Consider the following 27,227-nt stretch of genomic DNA (forward strand, 5'->3'; position numbering starts at 1 on the left):
TTTTGCTGGTCAGCTGGTCGGCAGATTGGCTGTGTGGAAACTCACGGCTCAGTCTGTCGTCAGTGATGTCTGAATGGGAAATCTGAGGAGGGTATCTGAGCACAGGGCAAAGACCACAGAGGTTTTGTAGTGTTTGTGTGTGATGATAGAATACAGATAGGGAGTTACATCTGACTGCCTCAGCATGGGTAAAGGTTTTTTTTTTTTTTGTTGTTGTTTTTTTAAGGTTTGCCATTTCAGCATTTCTCTGTTTTGAGTCTGGTTATGTGTGTGAACTCGTTTAACACCTTTTTGTTTATTTGCATACCCATGCACTTTGTGGTTTAGCTGAAAATAAAAGTACTACTTTGCATTTCTGTTTGAATGTGCTATCGTTAAGTGTGATGTCTGTGCAGTAATAGATTAACGAACGGGCCCACTGAGCACAGGCCAAGCGAACCAAGAGGTTGGGGGCCCCTGGGCCAGAGTCTCTATACGCAGTGACTGCTAATATTTTTCGTTTAAACATCATAGAGATCAGTTAAAAGACACAACATGGCTACAGAAAAATGCTAATCGACCACAAAAAGACTCAAAATGACCACAAAGAGATGCAAAACGATCAAAAAGTATCTCTTTCACTATGGGGGCCCTGTGTATGAGGGGTGGGGGGGCTTTTACCCGTCTGTGCCCAGGTCTGTTTTCTCATAAGCCGTCCACACTCCTTTGAGGTGTCAGATATCAGCCTGCAGCTTTAATCCCTTCTGCCCACCATGTAGTGACACAACCCATATCAGAGGTGTTGAATTAAAAGAACTAAAGTCATGTGATCTGTAACCAAAAAAAAAAAAGTAGAAGGAATCTCCAAGAAAGTCTTGCATCCTCCTATAAATCATTGTGATGTTTCCTCGTGGAGCTCAATATGTCTGAAAATTAGAGGGAAATCGTTTCCAAATCCTGAGGGGGGGCGGGATTGTCACGGAAAAGAAGGATTTAAGATGGCTTCGCTAGTCAGACAAGACTTCCGTGGAAAATTGACTTGCGGGACTGGGGAACGGAGCTTAAATCCAAACAAAAAATGTCCAACTGCAGGGGCCCGGTGCTGTGATAGGGCATTGCTTCAGTGAAAAGGAAGTGGAAACGGGAAGAAAAAAGAAGAGGGCGAAATGCAAAATGAAAGTGCCTGAGTGTTATTTAGAGACTGTAGGGAGTCCCTCTGGGGGAGAAAAAACTGCTCCTCAGAATATAGCAGCGGCTCACTGTACTGTAGGTTTCATGGGAAAATGCAGCCATGTTCTCACTGTGAGCTGTTTTTGTTGACTTCTGTTTGTCCCAAAGCTCAACTGGACAGACTGAAACACCGCAGAGACTGTCTCTCTCTTTAAAACATTCATTCAGTGCCAGGAATGACTAGCAAACTACCAGCATGGTTTTTATTGATCCGATGAACCACTTTATGATTAGACTTTGGCACTTACACTTCCATCATTCCACAAAATGTATTGATTTTTTTGTAATATAGTTTTACAATTTCTAACAGTATAAATGTGACAACTGGACTCTGGGAAGAGTAGTGAAAAAACATCACAGCAAATCCACGCATTGTACTCACTAAAGGAGTCTTTAGACTGGGCAACAACAACACTCGCATGTTACACTGTGCGACATACGTCCGATAAAATCATGGTCTCCATCTGCGTCAGACTGGATGGCATCAATTCGAGGGATGCCAGAGTGTGCAGTGAGCGCGTGGTGAATCGTTCATTCATTATTTTCAAAAAGGCCACAAGGACTCAGACTAAAGACTCTAGAGCCTCTCTAGAAGCTTCTCAGAGAGAGCTCTCAACACAGAGCTCCTGGGTGAGCTTTAATGCCTTCACTGAGGGTATTTAGGGGATTAGGTTAAAGTACCACTTGACATTAGAGAAAAGATGACACCTGTGTAGTACGAAGGTGTGTAGCATCATTATGACAGGACTCTGGAGTCCATCCCAAACATTGATTGCCTCCTGGGAATGAGGAATAAGAGGATTTCTAGTGTTATGCTTATTAGCATTTTGTATGATCCTTTTGGTTTCATGGGTTTTATTCACTGGCATTTGCATTTTATATTTTTGTTCTCCTCAGTCATTATTTAAATTCTGAAATATAGTCTAAATCACCAGCTTACAGAATTTCAAAAATAAATCTCCTTTCCATTTTACTTTTAAAAATAAAACAGCCATGTGCATGAAACTGGATAAAGAAACACTGAAAACCTTTTCAGTAATTATAGATTTTTACTCCGGCTCTGTAAACTCGACCCGTGCTGCAGTCTCTCTGCAGTACAGTGCAGCACCGTCCTGTTCTCACTAAAACTATTTCTGCTTCACAGTCACTGACCCAGCAGTCGTCCCAAAGGGCTACAAAAGCTTGTGCTTTGTTAGCACTTTAACTAACAACCTCTCTTTTTTTCCACATCCAGTGTGCGTCTACTGATGACGTCTAGAATCAAAAGTGTGCTCTCTGATCATATACAGATACCGTTTTCTTACGTTAGTGATACATTACACTCATCTGTGCACATTTTCATGTACAAGTACACACAGCTGTTATGAAAAACTCTGACAGAGTGAGAATAGTTTTGTCAAGACTGCCCTTTGTCAAGGACGAGCTGATACAAAGCCTGCAGCTCCCCTACTGCCTTCCTGTGCTGTAGGACATGTTTGTGTCTGCATGTGTGACTGTTCACCCTGACACCCTGCAGGACCAACATTACTGGTACTATGTCCATAAAAACAGTTTCTGACAATCAATTGTTTGAGGACAATATATATATATATATATATATATATCATCATCTGCTCCAGATTTTGCCCTCCAGCTCTGTCTTGCATTGAGATTTTGCTCAGTAACAGAAAACGTAAAGGGCTGCAGTGACTCAGCTCTTTCTACCTGCAGATGAACTCTGCCTGGTAACAGAGGCTGCGGGGACAGGATGAAGGCAGGCGAAGATGATTCATGGAGCCTATCTGACGGATTGTTTACTGGGCTGAGGTAGAAAGTAAATCTTAATGCGTAACCTCAACACTGAAGTCTTACAATGTTAATGGTTCAGTAATGTTAATGAGATGAGGTTATGAAAACTGAAGATTCCCCAAGGAAAACAAGTTGTTATGGATGTTAATTAGCTCTGAGGTTTTATATATAATCACAACAAAGGAGCTTTGGTAAACAAACAAAGCTGGGTAGTTTGAGTGATGTTTAGTAGAGCCGATTGATTGACAGAACAATAATCTACTAATCTGATAATTGGCTAAATATCAATTTTTGTCATTTTTCAAACAGTAATGTCCAACAGTTGAAGCTGCACCAAAATGTGAAATGTTACTGCTTTGAAGTTTGCTCATCTCGTTTTAACTGTGAACATTTCCAGGTCCTTAAAAAATAATCGGATAACTGTGTTTGTGCAGTCTAACGTTGCAGTACTCTATGACTGTAATGATCTATATTAATCTATAGAGACTGTTGCTATGGCTATGACATGTGACTGAGACATCCATGTGAAATTCAACCTCCATCATTTAATGACTTTTATTCAGTTTTAACAGCTCATACAAAGTAAATATGTGCTTACATAGTCCAACATGTACATTTTGCACTTATATTCAGTGTTTTGCAATGTCCCATCAGTCTTTGGCAAATATAATTAGCACAGTTTATAATTAGCACAATTATAATTTGCACAGTCATAGCATTTAATGGCTTTTTCAGTGTAACTCAGGTAATTAGCAGACGTGACCAGTGGTTGAAGAAGCACTCAGATACTTTACTTAAGTAAAAAAACACAAGTAATACAAGTATACAAGTAAATCTTGTAAATATTTGCTGACATATATGCTGATGCCAGTATCTGTCCAATGTAAGACTCTACTGTGTTTCTCTGTCAGTGTGTCAGAAGATGTTTGGATCAGTCTCTACAGTTTGTTGATGAAACTGACAGAAGTGTAGACGATATCTGAGTCAGCTGATTTGTCAGAGACGAAATATCTCTGTGAGTGAGCTTACACTTCACCTCACGTGAGAACCTCTGCCTCATTCTTCGGAAAACAAAGCACCCCAGGGCTCACATGAGAAGGCTGGTAAATCAAATTACTTGAGAGGAGGTGGAAGGGTTTAATAGATGATGGATAGTAGGCAAATCTGATTTGTGCTACCAGAATCTTTAAATGTACTGAATAGTACAGGAAATGGGCAGGTTCACATTACAAGGACGGGTCTAAGCGGAATCTTCGTGAGGTTTTAAAAGAAGAAATAAGCAGCCATGTGATGCCACGGGGTCATGTCTGCTCCCACAGTGCGGGCAGACGACAGGAAATAGTCAAAAAAGAAGCATGACCCCTCGATGCAGCTGCACTGAGAGAGGAAGTAAAGGAAGGGAGAGTCAGAGTACAGAGAGAGAGTGTCATTGATGGTTGTGACAGCGAGGCTGTGAGGCTGGTTGTTAAAACACCAGAGCTGCTGACATGAGTTTGTCTTCTGACTGTCAAAACAAGACCCTCACTCCCACGGGTGACATGTCAGCAAAGATCCAGCGCAGCGAGAAGCGACTGCAACACGGAAAGTAAGTGGACATTATGTGTGTGGATGTTTATTGAGTTTATAGTCTGATAAAGATGCTGCTGCTCCGGCTTCATAGAGTAAAACTTAACTTAAGATGATCTTCAGATCCACTCGCTTGTTCTTCCACAGCAGACACAGTTTGTTGTAGATGTTCATGAACTTTCCATTATTCTGAGCACTGACAGGACGAGTTGCGCATGTTGTTTTAACTTATGTAAATATTGTAATCAATAATGATTAATCAGTAATCAAAATGACAGATTATTTTTTATTTATTTTTTTTTCAGTCGACTAATTGATTAACCAACTAATCATTTAATCAAGGTCTACTGTGGAACTTGTCATATATATTTATCATATATCTATTGTCATATATATTTAAGAGATTAAATATACAACTAATTTTGCCACTTAAAAAAAAATAAAAATAAAGTAAACAAAACTATTTCAAACACTTTTGATTGAAACAAATTTAACCTGAATTTGACTTGGCATTTTTGTCTTCATTCAAACCTCCTGTATCGAGTAATGAACAATATGTGTCAGAGGGGATGTAGTTATTTAAATGTGGCTTACATGGTTTACTCATTTCTCTTTTAAGTTGTCTCTCACTTCCCTAAACGTACAGCAAACATTAATCTAGTCATGCTTTTGTCTCTCTGGATGCAAAAATCCCCCGTATTTGTTGGCGACTTCCCTCTTTTCAAAGCAAGACAATGAATCAAACCCTGCTGTCCTACATGTGACTGACATCGTCTGTGTGGTGTGGACTTTATTGTTATCACTGAATATTTCTGTCCTGATTTTCTATTACATTATATTATATTTTATAATATATGTCAGTGTACATTTGCTTACATCATCAGCTTTAACAAAACAGTGGCTCTCCACAGGTTTACATACTGGTGCCATTTTTGGTTGTAACTTTTTTTGGTGTATCTCGAGGGAAACCATGGAAATTAGCAAGTGTGTGTGTGTGTTTGGCAAAGCAGATAAGCATGTTATCCAGCACTGTCAGGCTGTCAAAGGGGAAAGCTCATTTGTCATCATCTCATATGCTTTTCTGCCTTCTGTTAATCCAAAAAAGGCCAGAAATAACCTATTTCAAAAGTCATTATTATTAAAGGCCTATAACTGAGCTGTAAATCATGTAAACAATATATTAACCATTTATTAGGCCATTAATTACAGCCTGTTAAGTTGCTGTTGTTCCACTTACGGCTGTTCCCTGACAGGGGGTCGCCACAGCAAATCATCCAAAACTGACAATTCGCATGTTTCAAATTTGGCAAGTTGTTTTACGCTGGATGCCTTTCCTGATGCAACCCTCTATACAGGGAGAACATGCAAACTCCGCGCAGGAGTGCCCATACCGGGTCTTGAACCCAGAACCCTCTTGCCGCGAGGTGGTAGTGCCAACCACAATTACAGTCTGTAAAGCCGGTATTTAAAAAAATCACTCAGTGTTAAAATCTGAAACTGTCCTAATATACATACTTTTTTCAAACAGGAAGCATTGTAAAATATTATGTGTGATATTAAATCTCAAGCAATGTTAAATGTCAATAACTTCCTTTTTCAAGCTGTTAGATAATCAAGTGAAGCCTGTCATTTTTAAACATAATTCATATGCTCCTTTCACGCTCATCCAGTGACACTTTCCTCAAGAGCTCCTGCTCCTCCTCACTGTAACGCCCCAAGGGTTCATACCTGCTGATAACATTTGAAAAGGGGAGAAAGGAGTCGTTCTGTGTGTTGGCTGCATTTTGATTAATCGCCTGTTCCGGAGCTCTGACCTTTGGCTCTCACTAGAGTTTTTTTAATCACACTTTGAAAATTCAATTTTGTCGCTTTTGGAGCAGATAGAGTCCAGACTTAAACCCTGAATGTGATTAAAGAAAGGAAGATTAATGCCCTCATTCTCTTTCTATTTAGTGAGTCCTGTCACTGTCGAATTTGACCTTCCTCAAAAAAAGCATGCAGTCTTGGCCTTCATTCACCTTTGACACTTAAAAATATAAACTGCACAAAAAGGCTGAAACTTTATTGGCTTACTTGAAGAAGTGAAATATGGAAACTAAAGCACTAATTCTTCATAAATAGGTGACAGTTGGACAAGGAAAGATGTTTCAGTTTGCAACAGTGGAGACTGTGATTACTTTTTCATTAGACCAGCAGGTCTAATGTTAGTAAGACCTGCAAGTTTAATCTTACAACTTAAAATAGGTTGAACTTTAACATTGTTAACTGTTGCATGATCAACTGGGTCACACTCTGGTGATGACATAATAAGGGACCAGGGTCTTTCCAGCGCACACAAGGGACATCTAGATCCTCTTCATTTGTCAATTGTGGTACATGATAACAAACCTGTGCGTGAATGCCGCGTTTTTTGTTGGGGCCTCCTCAGGCTTGATCATCACACGGTCAGAAACAGGTGTGTGCTTTTTAAAGATTCCTGTGGTTCTTGATAGCTGATGGTCAATGTCATGACACACACTTTTGTAATGCAGTTACAAAACCTCATGTACATGTACAATGAATAGAATTAGCACATTTTAAAAACAGGGCCCAGAACTAAAAGAAGAAAATGTTAAAGTCTTTTTCCTCAGTCCAGATCAAATGAACAGAGCCGCAGGTGTCAGTAGACTCTTTTCACAGCAGATATTTTAACTTGTTAAAGCAGGAAAAGCACAGGTGTAAATGATAACATTAACAATTGCTTTGTTCCATCAAGTGTCCTAGTAAGCCAAGTTAATGAGTGAGCATAGACAATACCAGAGCCCTGAAACTGACTCACCTAAAAGAAATACCACTAGTTTTATCTATTAGTGTCCCCCTGTTTGTGTTGAAGCCTAGAACTGGGAAAACAGACCTGATAAATGAATGGGGGCTTTACTGTCTTTCCTGAATCCTGCTAAACAACACTCATCATGGTTCCCAGAGTTCGCTCAAACCTTTTATCATTTCCCCACAGTGGAACAAGTGCGAAGGCCCCAGACTGACTGTGCTGACAGTCAGTCAGTTCGGGCGGCTTAACAGTCACAAAGGAAACTGCTGCCGTGCACATCATTTACTCACAGTCTGCCAGGGCTCCTGTTTACCAGCTGAATAGACCACCGAGCCCCAGATAAAGACACTGTCTCCCACAGTCTGAAGCATTTGCTCAGCAGAGCCAAGGCTAAGGAGGGTGCAATTATTTCTGCTGATTAAAATGCACACCCTGCTCTTCTCTACTGCATTTTGTTTTTGGAAGGGTAGCAAACACAGACTATTTGAGGGGTTAATGCCCGTGTCAGTTCCACTGAGCTTGTGTTTGCCAAGGTCAGGGGAACACTGACATAGAAGGCCCCTCAAGATTAGTATACACTGCCCTGGCACCAGATGTTCTCAAAGAGTGCTGCACGTTGATAAGAGAATTATTTTTGTAGGTCACCCTCTTGATTCTGAAGGCCACCTGTGGTCATATAATGAAATGATGACTTTTCTATTCAGGCAAAAGAATGACCAGTAATTTCTGATACAATCCCAGATGGTTCAGTCATCTTGACCATAATTTGGTCCCAGTAACATATACTATATATTAATGAAGACTGTCCTTAATAAGTCACAATGCAACCAGTTACATTATTCATTACAGTCTCAGTTTACCACAGTTTGTTTTTAAAATATCTGCTTTGAAAATATTAACAGGCCTTACATGTTAACATCTTTTTTTTTTTATTAACAAACAAGGTAAAATAGGTTTCCTTTAAAGTCATGCATAGATGATACCCAGCAAAAATCATTTCATTTAAATATAAACTAGACCAGGAAAAGATGACATACAAGACTGTGACATTTTTTCACACTGTAAATCTGCTTTAGATTTTTGGAAAGTTTCTTATATACTGGTGTATTCATTGCCACCTTTTAACATATAAATGGACAGCCTGAAATTTATGGTGCAGTCAGTCCAAAATCCACCAGTTTTCCTCATCTGGTGTGGCCAAAAGCAGGAGCAGACAGGACATAGCATGGAGGTAGCATGTTTGGTGGGCTAACAACAGCATTCTACACAGTTGTAAAATGAACAGTGTTTAATCAAACATATTACTATATGTTACTATATATAGTAACATATAGTATTACTATATGTTTATATTACTATATAAACCTCTGTCACTGTCCTTACACTCAATATAGCCCAACAGCATCTCTCCCTCTCTTCTGTTTGTATTATTTCACCTGCAGTTGCAGGAATATAAACAAAGTTTGATGTGACTGCTGTTAGTCAAAACATAAAGGCCATATAAATTTTGCTTTATCAATGAAGTATAACAAAAAATTGAAATGGTCAGGGGAACTGACTGATGCCCGATTGGCTGTGGAATTTCCTGGCAGACGTTCAAACTACCAAGGGGGGGTCGGTCGTCAGCCGGAGACCATGAGGTAATGCCTCTTTTTTATATGAGAGGGTGACATCATTGCTGTGGCATTCTCCGTTGCCATGGAGAAGGAGGAGGGAGGGTGGAGCAGGAGGGGGCTTTGATAAAACAGGGGGCTCAGAAAGGGGGAATGAGATGAATGTGTCTGTGCTGAGTGTGTTATTGTGTAAAAGCAAAACAAATTACATCAGTTAATTTTGTTTTCACTTTTTATTTCCGACCATTAATCATATTAACGGTCGGAAAACTGCGTCCTCATTGTTAGCAGAAAAGATGCCCCCCTTATTCCTGCAGGGAAGATATAGTACAACATTTTGCACAGTTTACTGCATGTTGATTTTGGTGGTCAATTTTTATTTGTCAGAGTTTTAAGTATACTTTACAAAGGTGGGTGAAACCCCCCCCCCCACCCACAGCATGTGGAACCAAGTAACGCATACATTTACTCTATTGACTTTTTATCCTTTTTGTTCTTGATTTTATCCAAACTGAGCTTTGACCACATGCTCATCATTCACTAAATACATAAGTAAGTCTTTGTTTTCAAAAACAAATTCCTTTTTCAATTCTTAAAAAAACTTCTAAATTCTCTAATTTTATTTGATGTGCACAGGGCAGTTATAAATTTATTCTAACAGGTAGATGTGTTTACAAGAATACTAGGTCTTGTCACACAGTAAAATATGTCTGTGTACATTTGGGAATCCTCCTGTAGTTTTCTGGAAAATATCAGAAGTGGAAATCTTGGCTCTGGACAAGGAATCCTGGTCTATTTATGTCTCCTCTGAGTGGGAAGAGAGGGGTCTCCCCCAGACAGTCTGTTGTTTCCTCAGCTTGACTTTCACCCGTCCATGTCTGTGTGTGTGTGTGTGTGTGTGTGTGTGTGTATTCATCCCTTTAACCCACAACCCCCCTGTCTCTTTCCCAGAGGTTGTATTTTCTCTTTGTCTGTGAGGATTTCAGCTTAGCCTGCAAGTACAGTAACAACAGCTGAGCACAGCTGGCGATTTTGTGCAGTAGACACATTTGTTTCTGTCAGAATTAGACTATGTACACTTGACGTTTAATGTCTATTTTTTCCTGATTTTACTGGAAGGCTGGGTTGACCAGTGTATTGGCTTATTGATCTCGAGTACTCAAAGCATTTCTGCTGGTTTTGCAGAGAGAAAGGAGATGGATGTCCTTCTGAGCTTGACGCAGATGATGGAAGATTTAATAATTAATGAGGAGATACACACTTGTGCGTGCCTGTGCATGTGTGTATGGGTGTGTGTATGTTTGAGAGGTGTGGCTCCTCGTAAATCTTTCAGCTTTGCATCTGTCAGTTTGTAATGATCCTGCTCCACACCTCTACCAGGACAGACACACTGTTTCCTTTTGACTCCTCCTGCTTCCTGTAGCAGTGTCAGCCTGAACGTCATTTAATGACCTGTAGCTACATGTACACACACACACACACAGCCCATAAAACCTTGACCAGAGTGGGATGGTCAGGATGGTTTGTGTGGGAGTCAGATTAAATTCTTGTTTTATTTTACTGCAAGGCATTCGAGAGCTCATCTTAGAAGAAGCCACACTGAGATCAGAGAGTGAATAAAATACAAGAACTGCATGTATCTATGCAGTTGACATTTTGCTTTGTTCCAATTAGAGCTGCTACGATTAGTTGATTGCTGGATTAGTTGATCAACAGAAGCATAATCAGCAACAATGCTGATAATCGACTTGGTGGTTTCGCTTTGTCATGTAACATTATAAACTGAACATCTCTGGGTTTTTTGACTGTTGGTGAGCAAAATTGGACATTCAAAGACACCGCATCTGGTTCTGGGAAGATGCAGTGGATATCTTCAATATATTCTGACATTTTCTAGACCAAACAATTAATCGATTAACTGTTAATCAAATTAATCACTAGTTGCAGCCTTATTTCAGATGTATAGTGTAGATACAGTGGATCACCTTGGTACTTTTTTAGCTGAGCAGTTGCTGGGCAGATTCATTTTTGAGACAGCTGACATGCTAAACCACAGAGCTCTGCATGTCAGTTCAGCTTCACCAACAGGCAGCTGATATGATGGAAACATTTACCCCTAATAAATAATTAATTAATGGTCTACCTGCTGCATGTCTGCCATTTCTCTGTATGTGTGTGTTTCTGTGTGACCTTAACATATTTCATTTTCACAGACAGATAGCTGTTGTAAGCCTGCGGCTAATGGTTATCTTTGTTGTTGGTCAATCTTCCGATTATTTTCTGTATGGATTAATGGTTAGGTCAATAAAACACTAGAGAATAGTGAAAAATGTCTGTCACAATTTCCCAGAGACCTCTTCAAATTATATGATATGAAACCCAAAGATATTTAGTTCACTACCATATATGTCAAAGAAAAGCAGCAAATCTTCACATTTTCAAAGCTGGAACCAGAAAGTAATGTAACAATATACTGTAATGTAATGTCTTTTTATGTATTTGCTGTATATGCTGAAGGGTTGCATTCAGTAAGTTCAGTAGACAGATGAGGTATTTTTCTTATTTGTTATGGCTCCTGTATGTCACCATGTCCCGCTCAGTGTGTTGATATTTTCATCTTCTTCAGCAGTTCAGTCCCTCGTGGGGTTTAATTCCATTCATTCACTCAGACCTGATGTTTTTCCATTCAACTCCAGCTCATTCATATCATCTGGGACAAATTAATCATGTTAGGTATTGACCTGGGTCGGGCCGTCAGCTTGATAAATAGGATGCAGAGTCGTTCAAAAACATATTACATCACAAAACTGTCCAGTGAGATAATCTCAGCGGGAATAATAAATATGAATGAGCAGCACATGGATCATTCATCTGGCATACCATAATTTTTAGAAGTCATTTCAATATTACATACACATTATTTATTATTATATATTATTTAAAAATGTAAATATGTAATCATAATGCTGATTTATTCTTATTTATTTATTTTACCTTAGGTTTATTTATTTATTTTTTAAGATTTCATGTTCATATATTGAGATCCAAAATTAAAAAAATAAATATATTTATATCTCTTTCTCTTTTTTTATTTTAATGAAGACATAATACTATGCCATATTTTACAGGAAAAAAAGAAATCTAAGAATAGAGAAATGTGAATGTAGTCAGAAGTTTTCCCTGCTCGGGAAAGACTGACCTAAAGGCAACAGATTTTCTCTAGTGACTCCAGACACTGTGTAAGTAAATGTGACAGCACTCAGCTGCAGTCAGATGTCAGGTGAGACGCCGGGGAAAAGGCTGCCTCCTTTTGACCTGGAAAGGGAATTTATTACTCTCCCAGACACTTTTAGCTAATTCCATCAGGGAATTTTTTTTTTCTTTTTTTTTTTTGGGTGGGGGGTCGTATCAAAACTCCTCCCACATTTTCATCTTCTCTGTCATTGGTTGTTTCCAGACCCTCATCGAATCCAGCTGAGTTTCATGATGCCTGAAATCTGCTCTGCTCCCTGTTACTTATGTCCGAGCATCCTGGGCAGCCTTTTCTTCGTCTTTCGTCTTTCTTTTTTTGTGTCTTTACTCAATCAAACCATTCACCTTGTTTTGTCTTTATTTTCTTTCTGTCTTCCCTTCCTGATATCGCTTTTTCCATACCCACTCTTACAGATTTTCTCAAACTCATTTCTCTATCTGTTGACCTTGAACATCAGTATTAATTGCTAATCTAATTACTATGCAATATAATTTTTTTCTTTAAAAAAAATTGCATTTTTGCAGAGTAAGGTGTCAAAGCTTAGCAGAGTGTGAGAAACTGATTTTTGGAGAATCATAGCAGAGTGCGCAAAGACCCTCTCTGAGTCCTCCACTCTGATAATCCTCTTACACGTCAGTCCCGATCCACACACAAGTGCAGTCACACAAAAACGCCCAAATGCGAGCACACGAACGCACATTAACACACCAACTGCAATCTCTGGAGTCTTGGGTTGTAACTGAGCGTTGCTGTCTCTTTCCTTTTACCTCTGAGATAAGACTCATGTCCTGAAGGTAGAAATTTGGCAGCTCCACCCGGGAGTCAATAATGTATTCACTCATATCTTTAATACTCTGCTGCCACTCCCAGCTCTGCTCGGAGAGACTGTGAAGGAGCTGAACCTCGATGCATTAAGATTACCCTGTGTGTGTGTGCATGTGCGCACACACACAGAGGCACAGCCTGCATGCCTGCACATTTACGTGCACCTTCGTGTCTCCTCCCCAGGTATGACTTTGCCCCAGCAGGGGTTTGCAGGATGGGCGTGTGTGTATGTGTGCAGTGAAATGCAGTTATTGAGTTGCAGAAAGAGCCAGGACAGCTGAGTAGCTCCTGGCTTGGTGCTGCGGATGTCTTCTGAAAGCCTTGACCCACTTCCAAGTCTCCTCCTCCTCCCCCCTGCTCACCCAAACACCCTGCATACTGAAGCAGCTCTGCCACAATCTGCTGAGCTGCAGCGAAGCTCTGCATGCAGACACTGAACAGAGTGGGTGTGTCTGTGTGTGTGTGTCTGTCTAATAAATAAATTGTGTGTGTGTGTGTGTCTGTGTGTGCTGCAAGGTCAGGTGCGCATGTGTGTGTGCACTGGCATACAGTAGGTGCAAGACCTTGGGCAAAGTCATAGTGAGTTGCTGCTTTTGCTGAATATTTTAATGAGTCTTTCACTAGTTGTTACTTTACCAACCAGCCGCAAACGAGTTTACCAGAGTGGGAGGAAGGGAGTGGGATTTAAGCCCTTGCAAAACAATTCTGCTGTCGAGTGAAGAGTACAGGGCTGCAGCTAACAATTATTTTATCATTGATTAATCTGTTGATTATTTTTTGATTAATCTGTTGATTATTTTTTCCATTATCTGCAATCGTTGGGTCCATTAAATATCAGAAAATAGTGAAAAATGCCCACCACAATTTCCTAAAGCCCAAGTTGACATCTTTAAATATCTTTTTTTAGTCCACTAACAGACCCAGTGATATTCAATCAACTATCATATCAGATTTATTTCAGCACTGTGTGTATAAAACAATGTGATGCAAGGACAAAGTATCCATTATAGTTGATATATTGTTATAATTTCAATGTTGAAAGTAATGAATGCAGGCTCAGGGTATTCCAGACCACTTGTCAAAATCAACTCTCTACTGTTCATTTCAGCCATCCAGCACTACCCAAAAGGACTAAATTGAAATTACATGGCAATAATAACAGGAGGAAATTGGGATGAGATAAGTGAATTATTATGCTCCAGCCACTAAAGCTATCAATTCACACTCTTCATATTTTTAGAGCAGACAGCCTTGGTTTTAAGCTGATGGGGGGGCTGTGCTGTGACGGACTGGAGACACTCACTTAGTCATGGCTGTTAGAGATTTAGACAGATTACAAACATGCACACACAGGCCTGCAAGTACGTAAGCAGTGCACTCACTCACTAGCACACATTTTGATTTATGGACACACAGAGAAAATGTGTCTGCTTACACGAAGACACTGTTTATAGACAATTTATAAATTGATATGTGCAGATGGAGACACACTGTGTCATCAATAGGAAGATCAGGAAGGTGCTACCTGGGTTATAGTGGTTCATTTTCACATCTGATGTGTTCAACAAAGCCTCCTTAGTCATATGAGATTGTTTCCTCTTTCCTCTGAAGTAGCTCTTATCGTCTGTCATCACCTACCAGGAAATAACCTTTACTCACCTGTTTTGTTTTTTTTTGTGAAGCAGCATGTGCACCAGTGTGGGTTAACTTGTTTGCATTATAAGTGAACTTGGAAGGTGTATGTGTGTGTGTGTCATCCATCCTCCACAAACGCTCTTTGTCACTGTATCATCACCTTCTGTCTGTCTCCATCTCGTTATCATCCGCCTTTCACTCTGTCAGCATCTGATGTCTATCAGGCTGACGTCACTCTGGACTTTGCTATTGAATGGTGGAGACAGATGGACAGACCAGACAGAGCTCTACACATGAATACGTCTGGTGCTCATTATCAGCCCGTCTACAACAAGTGGACGGATGCGTCTGATCGTCCAGTGCAGCACTTAAAAAAGTGGCATTGAAAAAATACAAGCTGGAAAATGACAACTTTAACAACACCATGGTCAGATTAACCTCTTATGAGGGCAAACATTTGTTGTTCTTGACCCTCACTATACATGCACCCAGAAATCAGCCACTATTTTAAAGCTGAAATGTTGATTAATCCATTGTCAGAAAAATGTTTGCCAATCGACAAGTTTCTTTTTTCATGAAAAAAATCAATCGATTATTAAAGAAAAAATTAACAGATTGATGATGAAAATAATTGTTGCAGTTGCGTTATGTTGCATTATGATTTAATAATACTACTTGCCGAAGGTTTTTGATTGTTAATTGCACTACAACAAACAGACCAAAACAGTTAAGGTCTTAAAACTAGATATTGATAGAGAGGTTCGTCAAGACAAAGCTACAAGATGGAGGATGGAGGACTTGCCCTACTTGATATTGTACTTCAGTTGAGTTGAGTTCAGACAGTTGAAACTCTCAGCAGCAGGTTTCTAGTCCTGTAACCTCAGCATTCTGTACACAAGTCAAAGTCAGAACAAGCAGCAAGGATGTATAGTGATAGTATAATGAATAGTTTTTATTTCTCAATTACTTCATACAAAGTTGAGTAAACAGAAAAAAAAACTTTGTGGTAGGATGTTCCAAGCACCTTGGAGAACTTGCAGTGACCTCTGTCCCCTCATGTAATCCAAGACTGGCTCCATGATGTTGGGATCAGGGCTCTGTGGAGGCCAGACAGTCTGTTACATGACTCCTTGTTCCTCTTGTCGGTGGAGATAATTCTTTATGACTCTGGATGTGTTTGGGTTTGCTCTCCTGACTCAGAGTCAGTCTGGGACTGATCAGACTCCTCCCTGATAGTATTGTGTGATGGACAAAAATCTGAACATCTTAAGTGCCTGAAACTTTGGCACAGTGCTGTATATCCTGATTTCTTTGCAAAGTAATTTAAATTTTTGTTTGACTTTAAAATCTTTATCTGTTTTTGTTTTGTTTGTACCTCCATTAGCTTCCACAAAGCAGCCTCTGTCTTCCTGGGGTGCACAGATTGATGTAATGCTTAATCACTAAATATGGCGTTCCCTGTGGTTGTCTGAGTAAATACACACACTGCACTGAAAAGTGTGTTGTTGTAGTAGACCGCAATCATAATGTTTTGTCTTTGTGTGCTTCCCTTCTGTCATAACTGTGTTTTTTTATGGCTCAGTCATAGTTGTGTGTTTTTGGTGTGATCTCATTTGTCTGCTCCACCTCAGCTGGGATGGTGTGTGGTAGATCCACAAAGGGACTTATTATCATCGCGAAAACTATAATTTGGGCCCTGCAGGGTGTCATTAGAAGGTTAAAGTAGGGTTTACAGAGTGTAGTACAGCATAATATTCTGTCCGCACAATAACAATTTCATTTGGTGTGAGCTTTATGAAGTTTTTAAGGTCTGAAATATGTTACGATTAGTGCTCAGTTAATAGTTTATATCGTTAATGAAGCAAAAATGACAACTATTGTCTCATTCTAGCTTTTAAATGTGAGGATGTGCAGATGTGTGTTTTCATTTTTGTATTATTATGTTATTGTATTATTGTAAATTGAATTAACAGCCCAAAGCCCATCTTTGGGCTTTGGGCTGTTAAAAGAATAAATCATTAACTAATCAGAATACAATAATTAGTTGTAAACCCACTGAAGTTACAATATAAGCTGTAGAAAATGTTGTATGATGCAAATTTTGAATGTTTTTTACTTGTTTCTCTTGACATGTCCGGATTTGTATGTGTCACTCATGTTCAGTTTTGCTCTAAAGGAGTAATGACATGATTTGATCTTCAAATACCAATTAAAAAGTGTTCCATTAATTGCTCAACCACTCATGTATCTCTTTCCGTCTCCTCTTCTGTCAGATGTTGTGAGTGCAGCGCCTCGCTGTCCCACTGGTATTATGAAAAAGATGGGCGGCTCTTCTGCAAGAAGGACTACTGGGCCAAATTTGGGGAGCTGTGCCACGGCTGCAATGATCCAATCACCACCGGCCTCATCATGGTAAGAGGATCTATCCGCTGACGCTCATTTCTCATCACCTCCCTGGGTCTTTGTTTGCTGATGAACCTCGAGTTACAGCTTGGAATTGTACACACACAAACACACAAGAGGACAAACACACACACACCTGCATCCATACATTTACAGCTTCACCGGCTGGTGTGTGGCAACATACGTCCATGCACGCAGGATCGGTGCCAGGCCTGTAACTTGTTACCGATTCCTTTGGTTGCTTCGTCAGATTGTCTTACAGACCACCAGTGAAAGTCGGAGCTGTTGTTATGACACAGGAGAGCAGAGAGGTTCATGTGCTGAATAGATGTGGTTGCAGCACCGGAAGGCAGATAAACAATAGACTCAACCTCTGCTGATAAGTGCTGCTGCATTATAGAAAAGACAAGATACCAGCATCAAAGGAGAGTTGTGTCTATTTGTTGATTAGTGATGTAATCACACACATTCAAAGCTTGACAAAAACTGGTTAATACTGTATGTCAGTGTAATAAAATATGTCTTTATATTTCCTGCCTGAGCAAAGTCAACAGTAGCACAAAAGCAGGTGCAATGCGATTTTTGTCAGGTGGGAGTGTATTTTCTGTGCCTGTTTAGTCATTTCTTGGCTACAAAGTTGGTTGGAGCTGTGAACAGCTGAGGTTGTGCTTACGCTGATTCGGTGGTGCAGTGCAATTTTGGTGCTCTTGTTGAAAAAAGGGACTGGGTTTCTGCCAGTGTGACTACCAAACTACCTCTGAGTACAAATGCATTTTCAGAGGTTTGGTTTGCAGAGACATTCATGCACAGACCGTTCTGAATTCACTCAGAACACCTGGAATATATGTTGAGTTTTATGTATAGTTCTACTATAGATTGAAATATTAATTAAAATACAACTTTAACACAGTCAAGCCATGTCTTACCTTTATAGCTTATTGAAAGTATTCTGGTCCTTATTGTATTTTCAGAGTTACTTATCAGGCTTTCATGCCGGTTTTGAAGCCAGTGGGTAGTTTTTATCCATGTTCAAGAACAGCAGGATTTATGAAGTATGTATTCCACCCTGCTCATTCATCACTGGTAAACTTAGCAGACTTGGTTTTGCTTATCTTTGTGGTATTCACACTATCCAATGAGGCAAAATTAGAATTATCAGCTGTGGCAGCAGACGATATAAGAACTATGTCAGCTGTGTGTGGGAACATGTGAGGCTCATATTCTGGAAAGCTGCCGTCTGTCTACTTTGCATGAAGCTCATATGACAGGGAAATTATCCACAGAAAATACTGGCTAATCATTTGCATTTTAGAAGGTGTCATTAGTGTGTGACAGTAAAATGTTTAAATGCCATTTGAAGTGGGGGTTTAACTTAATTTTTCTCATGCTGCTTTCCAGTTGTATGCAGTTAGTACTGTGTGTTTAAGTTCCATTTTTAGGTGTAACATAATATCAGAGCTACTTTTGTTTTTAATTTCCTTTCCAAAATTTCATAGTCACATTATTTATAGTGGCCAGTTGTGGTGATAAACTGCCTGTAAAGCCACCCAAAACCCTGACTAAATTAATGGACCACTGACTGTTTGTGGTCCTTCAATAGAGGAAGCTGGTTAAAATAAAAAGCTGAGTCCATTCGATGCATATGAACTGACTTCTTTGACACATTTTCCTCCAGGTCAGATATTGCAGCCGTCATGTGTCATGGCCACGAAGAGCAGAAATTATTCATGGCTCTGCCTTTCTTTGCATCTCTGAGTGTGTGTGTGTGTGTGTGTGTGTGTGTGTGTGTGTGTGTACTTTATCATTCACACTGCCTCCAGACAGCTAGTCCTTTGCAGTGCAATCTCAGTAATGAAACATGTAGGAGACTCTAAAGTGAATTAGGTGGAGAGATCGCTGCACCATCTCCCCTCTTCTTTCTCCTTCTCTGGTTTATTGCTCCTTTTACAGTGCAAACACATTGATTGACTGTCTCTGCAGTTACACTTTAGTAAATCTGAGATCGGTCAGCCAGTCAGGCTTCCTTGCCAAGACGGCCAGACCATTTGTGTTACGGTGTAGACATGCAGACCAAGGTCAGCTCCCCACATCTGTGCCACACCCAGAAGAAGGCGAAGCAGCACACTGAAGTGCTACTCAGTCACTCTGGTGCCTGTGCAGATTAGCAGCAAAACACAGTCCTATTGTTAAAATTCACTGATGCCACTGCACCTGAAAAAGCTGCTGTCACAGTCAGTGAAAACACTTAGAGCTTCATGATGCAGCGATGAGTCAGAGTCTGCAGACAGAAACATAGAACCGATATTCAGCCAGAGAGAAACATCAAATGAGTAAGGAAAGTTAGAATGAGCTGTGTTTACATTTCATGGGATTTCATCATTCCAACACACCACACAGTGCTGCTTTGCTCATGTGTTCTCGGGGAATACTTTTAAATTGCTTGTTCACAGCTTCACTTTTTTAACAGCTTTTTTTTTTACTTCAATCAGTGAGGTTATACTTTTGCTACCTATTACCTTTTTTATTCGATAGTTTGATTATCCAGATTTCTTCACTGTTACTGTGTTACTTCTTGTGCATTTTAGTTCAGTTGTTTTTTGGTTGAAAGCCCCAGAACAAGCAAGTAAGAGGGCTTTGAGTGGAGGCCGTTTTGTCTGCTTCTGCTTCCAAGGCCAAGAATGAGCTGTTGAACCCAAAATAACTTAAAGTAGAAACTGTTTTCTTTTTGGAAGTGTTGCTTGTAAGGTTGTTGTAGGTGCTGCTGCCCTGTGGATGGGGCCATTGTCCTAACTGAATATGATCGCTTAGACTTATAATTTTATATTGCAGGGACTGCCTGTGAGCACATGCCAGTGTGTGTATTTTTAGTTGCAAACAGCTGTGTGTCTGCAGCTTCATCTGCTCCTGTCAGCAGCTTCAGCCTTGAGTAAACTGGTAGTAATTCAGCCAGAAGATGTTACTCAGCTATTTACTACCTTTACTGTGACTGATTTATGTGCCGAACACCGAGTTAACTTCTGTAATTGAATTTTCCCTGCTCCCATCCCTCCCTCACTCTGTCCATCCCTCGTCCCTCCTACTGACAGATGAATGTGCAGTAATTCCAGCACTCTCCACATCCGCTTTAGAGTCAGTCAGCCGTTCTGCAAACAACCCGTGGCTGAGGGCCAGCTGATGGGAGCGGGGCCAGACATCGACCTGGGACTTGTTAGATGTCTAGAGTTTGGGAGAAGCTTCTGGTTTCACTACTTCTCACTCTGACTGTGTTATCTCTATCACTGTCATCTGCCTGCACTCCACACAGTTCAGTTCAGTGTTGAACGGCAGGAGAGTAAGGATAAATTATCATGGCTTTGAGTCACACCTTCTTTAATTTAACCATGGAGTGTTTGTTGATGGGATGATGAACTTTATGATTGAGTGTGATCCCAGTCGAGGCCATACTGGGTTTCCTCTGTGTATTTGAGATGCAGCTGTGATTAGATTGTGAGGAGTGGACTTGTGAAGACAGGGAAAGTAGCAGATTAGTTAAATGACTCAGGGATAACCATAACTGGAGAAGGAAACAGGCCCCTAGTTCCAGCGTTGGATAGGTGTTGGAGGGAGAGTGTTTCCTGAGCTCTTTGACAACCTGACAAGCACTTCTAATGGCAGCTTAAGGCCTTCCTAATACGGATGAACCAACATGATGCATTTGCTCAGTCTTGCCACTGATGCTTTTCTTATTAAGCAGACCATATATCAGCCATTGTGTGACTGATCCACATTAGCAGTTATCATGAAAAGTTTCTGTTTCATTGTCATATAATTTAGTGTTTCACTATCAGTTTAATTCATTCAGTAATGGTTGGCTGCTGACTCAATATTTATTGCCACAACAGTCGTTAACTTGCATAAAATATGATGTTAGCGTAGTTAATATATACATTTAGTATATAGATTTTCAATTCAGATCAGCACTTAGTATCAACAGATACCTTGAGTTATGTGTCATGAGAGAAGAAGTCAGATCAGTGTGTTCTAACTTACTGGCTGAACATCAACTTCAGCTGCTTGAGTGTTGGTTGGATATGAAGGTTACAAATAAAAATTCCAAAACGACAAGTAAGAGGTAGTTTCTTTCCACAGACTGAAAACGATGAATCAGTCTCACACTGGTTGTTTCAATGTGGCAGTGACTTTGTAGTGAGGATGTTTAAACTGTTCATTCTCTTTTTATTCCTGTGCCCGAAACCCTTGCACCACCAAACCTCTGGCTGTTTGTCAGGACATGCTGTATTTTACATTGTCTTAATGTTAGTGCTTATAAAAAAAGGTTTGTTAGACGGTTGTGGTTTGGCCTGACTGGCGGGGTGTCTTGGGGACTTTCTTTGTTTCTGTATTCTCTTTCTTTGTTCCTGAGATTGCGACAAGAACAGAAACGGTTGAGGGTGAAATCCAAGAAGTTTCCCTGAAATAAAAAGGGTTCATGAATCTTTGGGATTTTCTTGCCATCATGTGTACCCTTATGAAAATGCAAATCACATGTTTTGTGCTCTGCCCGCACCTCGTCTATAACAATTATTGTTTTTGTTTTCAGTCTGGTACATAAAATTGATTTGTTTCCTTGATTTTCAGTGGAGTGCCATGTGGAACAAATGATTGAAATGAAAACATAAAGTAGACATGGACTTAATGGGGATTATTGTCATAAATAACAGACCTCACCTGGTATAAATTTATGAGTGAGGCAAAGTTTAAATCTTTTCATTATGGTTTGTTTCATTTGAAATGTGTTGAATTATGACTTTTATTTAATACGTGGTGTAGATATACAGTTAATATGTTGTATGTCATGTAGTGGTTCTGTTAACTAACTTTAAATACCTTCATAATTTAACAGTTTAACAGATTAGGCTCAGTGGTTTCTTTGCATATCCGTCATTGTATTCTGGCTTTATAAGTGGTAGAAAAATAGCAGCCTACAAAAATATGTGGTTTGTGTTGAGAAATAGACATATTTTTTGGATTGGCTCAACCAATGGAAAGTCCCAGAGATAAATGTACTTTATCAACTCCCACTGTGGGGTAGCATCTGCCAGTTGTTTCTGTAAACCCCTGATGGTTGTTCTGCCTCTAAGTGAAAACAGACATGTGTAATAAGTGTTGGGAAATGTTATTTGTTAAGATCTTATTGTTCGGGTCGTGATGCTGTTTTCTTAGCAACAGGATCAGCTGTACATGATCCCAATGGTGACGCTGAACACAGCGTTCTGTCATCGTGTCGAAATTTGTTTTGCACAAATTACTGGATCAGTTGTCTTACCTTTAAATTGCCTCGGGGAGGTCAGAGGTAAGGCTCACGTACAGGGGAAGGATGCAGCTGCTGGGGCCTCTGCGCCTTGCTCAAGGACACTTCAGCTGAGTATTTGTAGAAACTTGTTCAGCATTGCCTCTTTCCAGAGTGGAAACACTGACGAAATCAACAGCCTCTGTGGGCTGAAGTTCCCCCTGTGGCATGGCTGTGGGCTGCTAGGTTTCACTTTTGGGCTCAGCTCTGATTAAACTCATCGTTTGGACTTGATATACAGTACATTTTTTTGGTACAGGTAGTGTAAGTTGTTAATCTGCTGTGCACCTCATGTTCAGGTACTGAACATAAAGCCACTGGTTTCACTTTTCACTTTCACATTTTACAGTTTGTAGTTTGAGGTTTTAAAGTGAGGACTGTTCTGTCGACAAACTGAGATCTAATGTTTGATTCATAAATACAGTGTTACAGTAGCAAAACTATAAAACTTTGGTTTCATTTGAAATTTCATATGATGTCTCACACAATCTCAGGAAAACTAGATCCTCTCCAGTTTGCCTATAAGGCCAAACGAGGTGTAGAGGATGCAAGTTTGACTCTTTTAAACACTGTTGCACAAAATATGGACTCTGCACAACCACATACTCGGATTTTATTTATGGACTTTTCCTCTGCTTTTAACACTGTAAACCCGGACACTCTGCTGTACTGCCTCCTGGACTTACAGATCCACCCATTGATGCTTTTATGGATTAGAGACTTTTTAACAGACAGACCACAGCAGGTGTTTTTAAATGGTTTTAAATCCAGTAAACTGGTTTTAAGCACAGGTCTTCCACAAGGCTGTGTTTTATCTCCCCTTCTGTTCTCTGTCTACACCAACAACATCACCTGTAGCAGGGAGGGAATGAGTCTTTTAAAATATGCTGATGACATGGCCCTAGTAGCCCACATGGTCAGTATGGAGGCTGTCACACAGTACCAAACAGCGGTAGATAACCTGGTAAAAACCTTCAGTGAGAAATCACTGGAATTAAATATTTCAAAAACAAAGGAGTTGTGCTGTGTGAGCAAATATACAGCTGCAAATATCCCGCTTTTTAAACCACTGAGCATTCATGGGGAGCAGGTTGAGCAGGTGGAGTGTTTAAAATATCTGGGGACACAGATAGACACCCGCCTATCATTCCAAACACACTCGGACTCAATCTACAATAAAGCGCTTCAGCGCCTCCATCTCCTTAGAAAACTCAGGTACTTTAATGTCAGTAAAAAAATCCTAACCATGGTATACAGGTCACTCATAGAATCCATTCTCACCTTTAACATCACATCCTGGTACAACCTCCTCACTAGCAAACAGAAGACAAAACTGTCACGGATCACAAATCAAGCCAGCAAAATAATTGGATCACCACAAACTCCACTGTCCCACCTGTACAAACGCTCTGTGATCAGGAAAGCCACCCTGATCACAGAGGAACCCTCTCACCCCCTCCACCACTCCTTCAGTCTTCTTCCATCTGGCAGGAGATACAAAGTCCCACTAGCCAGAAAAACAGTCCACAAAAAATCATTCATCCCAACAGCAGTCAATGCCCTGAACAGCAAAGGTGCAATAACCTGATTACGTTTTACTATCAGCGGGATTTTAGTTATTTTTTACATTTATGTGGTCTTAGTATGTCTGTATGTGAGTTTTTTTTTTTTTGTTTTTTTTTTTACTATGTGTTTTTACTATCTGTAAATGTGCTACTGAGCCCTGTCAAAGGCAAATTTCTGTTACACTTGTATCAGACAATAAAATTCTATTCTATTCTATTCTATTCTATTCTATTCTAAAGTCAGTTTACTTAAAGTCAATTGTATAGCAACATCCTCCCTAAAATACAGGTACATTGGTGGTAAAAGTTCCTGGATCTGGTCTTGTTATTAATTTCTTCAGATAATTGAAATGCAGATGATTGCTAGATATTTACAATCTTTAGCCACAGCTGCCTAAAGAATTATAGAGAATTATAAGAATTATGAGAATTACAGAGGAGAAATTTATTTTCAGACTTGGTACAAGTTACCACCAGTTTCCCCAGTTTATCACATACATGTTGTTTCTGAGCTAAATGCACAGCTGAAGCTTAATCTCCTTTATGTGATGTGAGAAAACTTTCTCTGCTCGTAATCTGTACGTGAACTGTGTTTTTTTAGCACATGAAAAATAATTCCTGGAAATGAAAGAAATCCCGGAACATTAGCCTGGTGCTGTTAATGATGAACTGAAAGTAAATGGGGGTGGAATTGTTCTTGAGGTGTCAGAGACACAGTGAATACCAAAAGAGTAAAAAAATGACTAAAGACTAAAAAAAATTTGGTAAATTTTGCTTTAAGTATCTGTGTACTTATTGGGGAATTGGGGAAATTCAACAATTTACAACTTATTATTTTAAAACTGAACAGTTTGTTTTAATTGTGGAGCAGCAGAAACACCACTGAATTATAACCAACTGCTGAATTCTGCAGGATCCAAACAGTAAGCTCTGAAAACAATCTGATGATTCAAACATAAACATAAACACCACTGTAGCTGTATCATCTGCTTTTTGACCTTTACCCTGACATTGCCCGCAGTGTGGATTTCTATGTGTTACTGATGCAGCCTCCATAACTCCCACAGTAACATAATCATGTCTTCCCCCACTAACCATCCTTCTGTCTCCCTGCTTTAACATGAGACCCAACAAGCAGCACAGAGAGTGCATCTGACCGTCTATTAATATCTGCCCACTTAAATGGCCCTCCAGCACTGGCTTGTGGTGAGGGGAGGGCTTGAAACTTCTTGGCATTCGGGACATGTTACGGACATGAACAAAACGAGACAGCAAGGACAAGTGAGACAGTTTGAGAGAGGAGAGAGGAGGGTGGAGGAAAGAGTGACACAGCAGCAAAGATAAAGCTGGGAAGAGAGGGTGTAAAAGGCAGCCGGATGCTATTAATAAAGATCACACAAGCATGTTGTTTGTCTTAATTTATGCTCAATGCTTTGTGATTTCAAAGAAAGACAGACAATACAGTATACCAGTAAGAACTGTACTTCTGTCAAAAGGGGAAAGTTTTGGCATTTTTCTTAGTTTCATTTTCATGTGGTGAAACCCTACACGACGTCATCTGAATGGTGTGGGACAAGAGAAGGAACTTTTGACATTTTCTTGGTGGAGGTCTGCACTCTGAGTGCCCTTTTAGTCTGTCAATCTATTTAATTAAGCACTCTACAAAATAGCTTTCAAGCAGTTTAAAGAAAAAAAATAAGTGACATACGCATTGTCCTTGTCAAAAAAGTTTCACTTTTAACCACAGTCAGGACTACTGCTGAAACAGTTAATCAATTAATTAAATTAATGGTCAACAATCCTGATCATTAATCTAAGAATTTATCTAATATATTATAAACATTGAGATTTGTGGCTTCTTATGTTTTTAAATTGGTGTTGAGCCTTGTTAATTATGTTGTTTATTATCTTTGGGTTATTGATTGTCAGTCATGTAAAATGCATCTTTTTTTTTTTTTTTTTTTACATTTTTTTAGATGTAACAGTGAATGACATGAATAGCATAAATGTGTAACATTATTCCCTCACATAACGTCCCATACGTCAGGCTTCTAACTGTCACTGTCATGGTTTTCACTGGTTTCAAAATGTGATTGCAGCATGGGAGAAGAGCAGGGGTGAGGAATTTACTGAAGACACCAGGGAGTGGGGGTGGTTGAGGCCGCCGGCCGGCGCGTGTGCAAGAGTGGGCGGGGCCAAACAGGAAACGATGAGGTCATAGCAAAAGTGAGAGAGAAGGGGAAGGCAGAGTGGGAGGGGGGTGAGGAGGAGTGACACTGATTCAGAGATGAGCTCAGCTGCAAAGGCGTGGACTGCTCTCTCTCTGCCTCTCTCTCTCCTCCCTCCCTTCCTACCCCCGCCGGAGCTCTGTCTATCTCTGCCAGTGTTTTGTTGTGACAGCGGGGGAATCGCCTGCCTCAGTAGAATGAACTAGATCAGCGAGGAGAGACGCCGGCTCTCGCTGACATGGTGGGAGATTTGTTTTTCTGGAGCTTCTGCTGTCTCAGGCTGTGGAAGAGGGATAAGAAGGTGAGGCTGCTGCTGCTTCTGTTGCTGCTGCTGCGCTGACTTACTGGGTGACTTATGCATGATATACAGCTATACGTGAGCCGGCAAGGAGGCAGGGAAGCTGAGAGTCTCAAGTGGCTGGTTGAGATGGGTTGCCGGTTGCTTCTTGCACAGTGTCCTTCCATCTTTATCACTTCAATTTTAAAACTGAAGCTATAGCCTGTTAGTTTGTGCTGCTGGGTTTTGTGTCTCATTTTAAACTGGGTCAGTGTTTTGCTTTGTAATAAGAGATTTTCTGTGCGGCGCCCCAGTTTTTTCTCTTCTCTCCATGTCATGAAAAACTGATGAGCCATGGCACGCGGGCTATTTTTAGACAGCATTCTTCCTCTGATAAAAGTGGGATTCAGAGTGTGTGAGCACATTCAGAGATGGACAACAGTTGTCATGTCTAATAACAGTGTCACAGCACAGCGTTATTTTTATTTACCACCTCCAGTGCATACAAGCCACACTGTAAACAGTTTCCTCATTTTACCACAGTGGGTCTTAGACAGACAGACAGACAGACAGAGAGAAGGGAAGAGGCTGAATACATTAACAGCATTTCTAAAGCTGAGGCCTGTGTAGACTGTGGTACTGTACTGTTTGTAGCAGAAGGGGGCTTTCCATTCAGAGAGCATGAATGTGGCCTTCTGTCTTCTTTCTCCGGCTTTCATTCTAATTC

At 40.2% G+C, this 27,227-nt stretch overlaps 1 protein-coding gene across 3 annotated transcripts in view; it reads left to right on the top strand.

Moving 5' to 3' along the window:
- limk1a (LIM domain kinase 1a) overlaps positions 1 to 27,227 on the top strand; it is a 51,365-nt gene that overhangs the window by 7,838 nt on the left and 16,300 nt on the right. Inside the window, exons 1-2 of one of the 3 annotated variants that reach the window (XM_041045586.1) lie at positions 4,448 to 4,582; positions 16,972 to 17,110. In XM_041045586.1, the coding sequence (XP_040901520.1) occupies positions 4,485 to 4,582; positions 16,972 to 17,110 (237 nt within the window). In that variant the 5' untranslated portion in view covers positions 4,448 to 4,484. Of the gene's footprint in view, positions 1 to 4,447; positions 4,583 to 16,971; positions 17,111 to 26,376; positions 26,525 to 27,227 lie in introns of those variants that run through there. The other 2 variants (XM_041045585.1, XM_041045587.1) reach the window with 2 other exon arrangements.

The sequence above is a fragment of the Toxotes jaculatrix genome, chromosome 9, assembly GCF_017976425.1.
Source record: "Toxotes jaculatrix isolate fToxJac2 chromosome 9, fToxJac2.pri, whole genome shotgun sequence".
NCBI lineage: Eukaryota > Metazoa > Chordata > Actinopteri > Toxotidae > Toxotes > Toxotes jaculatrix.